Consider the following 3536-nt stretch of genomic DNA (forward strand, 5'->3'; position numbering starts at 1 on the left):
TTTGAGTAAAGAAAAAGAAAAGAGAACCGCGGGGGTGCACGGTGGAATTGGAACATTGAATAATCACGTGTTAAATAGAGTTTATTGAGAGGTCGGGAATTTCGAGGAAACGTGGAAAGACCGCTTCAAACAAATTGTAAATAATATATATTTCTTTTTAAAAAATTATAAAAAACAAAAAATGGGACCCACTCCTTATTTTCGGCACTGTCGGCACGCCTCCCCCCTCCGCCAGTGGGTTTTGCAACTTGGCCCTCTCCCCTGACTTTCTCTACTTGTCCGCCGCGCCACGCTTTCCACACCTCTTCTTTCTTTATTACCTAAATACCCTCCTTCTTTTCATTATTTACCACTCTCCATTCAACCATTCACTGCTCTGTTCAAAACCCCAATCGCCTAAAAAACATCCTTCTTATTTAATAAAAATTATTTCAATTAAAATTATCCGAACAATTGAGTTTGATCTAAAAAATACTTCTACCAACTCAATTTAACTTATAAACACCTTTGTAATTCACCATATTCTTTCGATCTATAATCCAACTAATAATAATGAATTCAAAAAATATTTTAAATCACTTACTATTATATATATATAACTTTGGAAATGAGAGAGCAAAAAAATTAGTACTTTTCTATATGTAAAAATCTAATATTGTAGGCACTATTTTATCCCTAATTTATTTTCGTTTTTATGCTTTTGAAAATGAAAAAAATAAGAAACAATGAAAGTGTGCTTTTTCAGATATAATGAAAACAAATAATTTATTTTTGTGATCAATTAGATTCTTTGTTTTCGAAAAAAAAAGGTTTTAAGATCATGAACTCAAGAAGACCTTAACTCTTTTTGTATCATGTGGTATAGTTTTTAGATTGAAAAAATTATGGTTCGAACATTTTGTACGACTTTTATTGTCATACCAATTGTCAATTCAACTAATATAACAACTATAACTTAATAAGTCAACTATTACACTACTATTAACAAACTTAGCTTCCTACCATATTTTAAATTAAATAATTTTTAAGAAATAATAGACATGTGTGATTATAAAAGTGTAGAGTAATTCACCTAAAGAAGAAAAGCTGGTATTGCAATGCCAAATAAAGGCTCACTGGCAAATATAATGAAAAGCCATGTTTTGCACAAATATCTTAGTTGTAGTGACATATAATTAATCAAGACTAATTCAATCATCATAATCACTCTAATTTAATCTCATTTGAATATTAATTTGTCTTTAATAGATACCATACCAACATTCAATGCGTATTATCTTATTTATAAAATATTTTCACTTCCATCTTTATCACTTTGATGTAAACGAAAATTAGCCTAATTTAAAGATATATAGATGTAAATTTAATATATTTGATAGAATCATTGTAAGAGATAAAAACAAACAACAAACTATGACGAATATTTCAATGTTTGTTTAGAAATAGCTCCCAACATTTTAGAGTACTTATATTAAGTAAGAAAAAACAAGTTATTTAACAAAGAGGCAACAAAAGTAGAATATGATAAGTTGAGATTTAGGGCAATTTCGTAAATATCTAAAGAAGCAGGGGCAATCACGAGAAATCGCCTCTAATTTCGTCCCTAATTAAGGTGTTAAGTAAATAATTGCTTTTCTTCCTCGCTCTCTCCTATTTTTATATATATTATTTAAAACACGTGCTTTAATCCATTAAATTAATCAAATTAATAATTTTCAAAAGACAATCCGATAAAGACACCAAAGAAAATAAAAATAAAAATAAAAATAAAAAAACAAGAAGTTGCAAGGAAGGTAGCTCTTCTTTATATTCTTCCTGTGATCTCCAAAGTTTGTAAGTTCCACAAGCATCAAAAGAAATTTGAACAAACACCCAAGAGTTCTTCAGATCTGAAAAATTCAAGTTTTAATTCCAAATTCCCATAGTTTTTTCTTTTCATTCCACTATGTCCACTACCTCCGACAACTCCACCGCCGCCGCCGCCGGACGGAGGTCCGGCAAGGTACCGGAGAAGTCTAGTTTTGCTCAGACCTGTAATCTGCTGAGTCAATACTTGAAAGAGAAGAGAAGCCTTGGAATTACCCCAAAAGGTATTTTACTTTTCTGGAATTTGAAAATGTATAATTAAATTCAAACCATTTTGCACCTGATTCATATTAACTTTGTTGGGTTGTGTTTCAGATGAGTTTCCGACGACTCGGCCACCGGCGATAATGGATTTATTGACGAACATGGAAAACCCAGAAGAGAAATCTGGTACTGCAGCTGAGCCGCCGTCATCTGCGACACAGATGACCATTTTTTATGACGGAAAAGTGTTGGTGTTTAATGATTTATCGTCGGAGAGGGCGGAGGAGATCATGGCCATGGCCGGTAAAGGAATTGTGCCTTTGTCCAGATCTACCGAACCAACAACAATCGCCGGAGAACAACCTGTGACCAAAGTCTCCAGCGATTTACCCATTGCAAGAAGAGCTTCCCTGCATCGATTCTTCGAGAAAAGAAAAGACAGGTAATGAGATTCAAAACCCATTTTGAATTTTCTTAAAATTTTTTGAATCTTCTTAAAATTAAAGATTAATTGTATTTTTTCTTTCATTTGGCTTTTTTCAGAGTTGCAGCAAGATCCCCATACCAAGTGAATTCACCTAGCGAAAGCTACAGATTCAAGAAGGGAAACCAGCAATCTTCAAACCAGTTCGATCTAAATTTATAGGGAAATATTATGGTTAAGATTATGGTAAAATTCTGACATTACAGTCATGGATGGCCTCGATCCATGGCGATCTGCATAGTGGAATCGACTTTGTTCTGATCTTGGAAACCGATACCCAAACAAATGAACAGATGCCGACTTCTTTTTTACATTTCAACGAACACATATTTTTTTTCTTAATTTATTAACAGTAATAGATATGCAAATTAATGGTGAATTGGAAACTGAGACAAATGTATATCCATCTTAGTTTATTGCATCTCTCAATTTTCGTATGCTCCAAACAAAAATCTTTCAAGTTCCATGTTATATAGTGTCTAATTCAAAGCTACGACTTACTTTTTGTAATTAATTAATAATGAAAGAAATAATTCATTTATCTTATAATTTGTGAGTTTTTTTCATCGGAATTATTAAATTGGTTTATAGCTTTGTTTTTCTTGAATTACATATATATTCTTTTAGAATATTACTTGTGAAAACACCCATTTTCTTTTTCCTACGTAAATTCAAAAGGAAGATTAAATTTTATGTTCGTAATGTTTATGAAGACTTTTATCTTAGTGGAAAGAAAAAAAGGGAAGATGGGAAAAGAAGAAGATGATAATAAATAGTAAAAACATAGTTTTTTTTTTTAAAAAAAAATAAAAACTTAAAAATAAAGACGCAGAAACTAAAATTGAAGTGAGGCATGTGTTTATGTTTTTTTTTTTTTTTTTTTTTTTAATATGTGCGAGATGAAAGAATCCAACTTTTCATTTTAAAATTGGTAGTACAAACACAAACATTATACCAATTAAATTATGTTAATTTTATTCAC

The 3536-nt window shown here is 31.1% G+C and overlaps 1 protein-coding gene across 1 annotated transcript; it reads left to right on the top strand.

Moving 5' to 3' along the window:
- The first annotated feature begins 1809 nt into the window (after window positions 1-1809).
- On the top strand, window positions 1810-3020 carry LOC120073032 (protein TIFY 10a-like). The gene is made up of 3 exons (XM_039025606.1): window positions 1810-2090; window positions 2182-2512; window positions 2614-3020. Exons 1-3 carry the CDS (start codon window positions 1946-1948, stop codon window positions 2714-2716), a joined length of 579 nt encoding a protein of 192 aa, XP_038881534.1. The 5' UTR covers window positions 1810-1945; the 3' UTR covers window positions 2717-3020.
- The last annotated feature ends 516 nt before the right edge of the window (window positions 3021-3536 follow it).

This window comes from Benincasa hispida, chromosome 1, assembly GCF_009727055.1.
Source record: "Benincasa hispida cultivar B227 chromosome 1, ASM972705v1, whole genome shotgun sequence".
Lineage (NCBI taxonomy): Eukaryota > Viridiplantae > Streptophyta > Magnoliopsida > Cucurbitales > Cucurbitaceae > Benincasa > Benincasa hispida.

Coding starts and splice junctions, on each gene's coding strand:
- LOC120073032 (XM_039025606.1), top strand. CDS start 1,946: ATGTCCACTACCTCCGACAACTCCACCGCCGCCGCCGCCGGACGGAGG. Junction 2,091..2,181: donor CCTTGGAATTACCCCAAAAG/GTATTTTACTTT, acceptor GTTGTGTTTCAG/ATGAGTTTCCGACGACTCGG. Junction 2,513..2,613: donor TTCGAGAAAAGAAAAGACAG/GTAATGAGATTC, acceptor GGCTTTTTTCAG/AGTTGCAGCAAGATCCCCAT.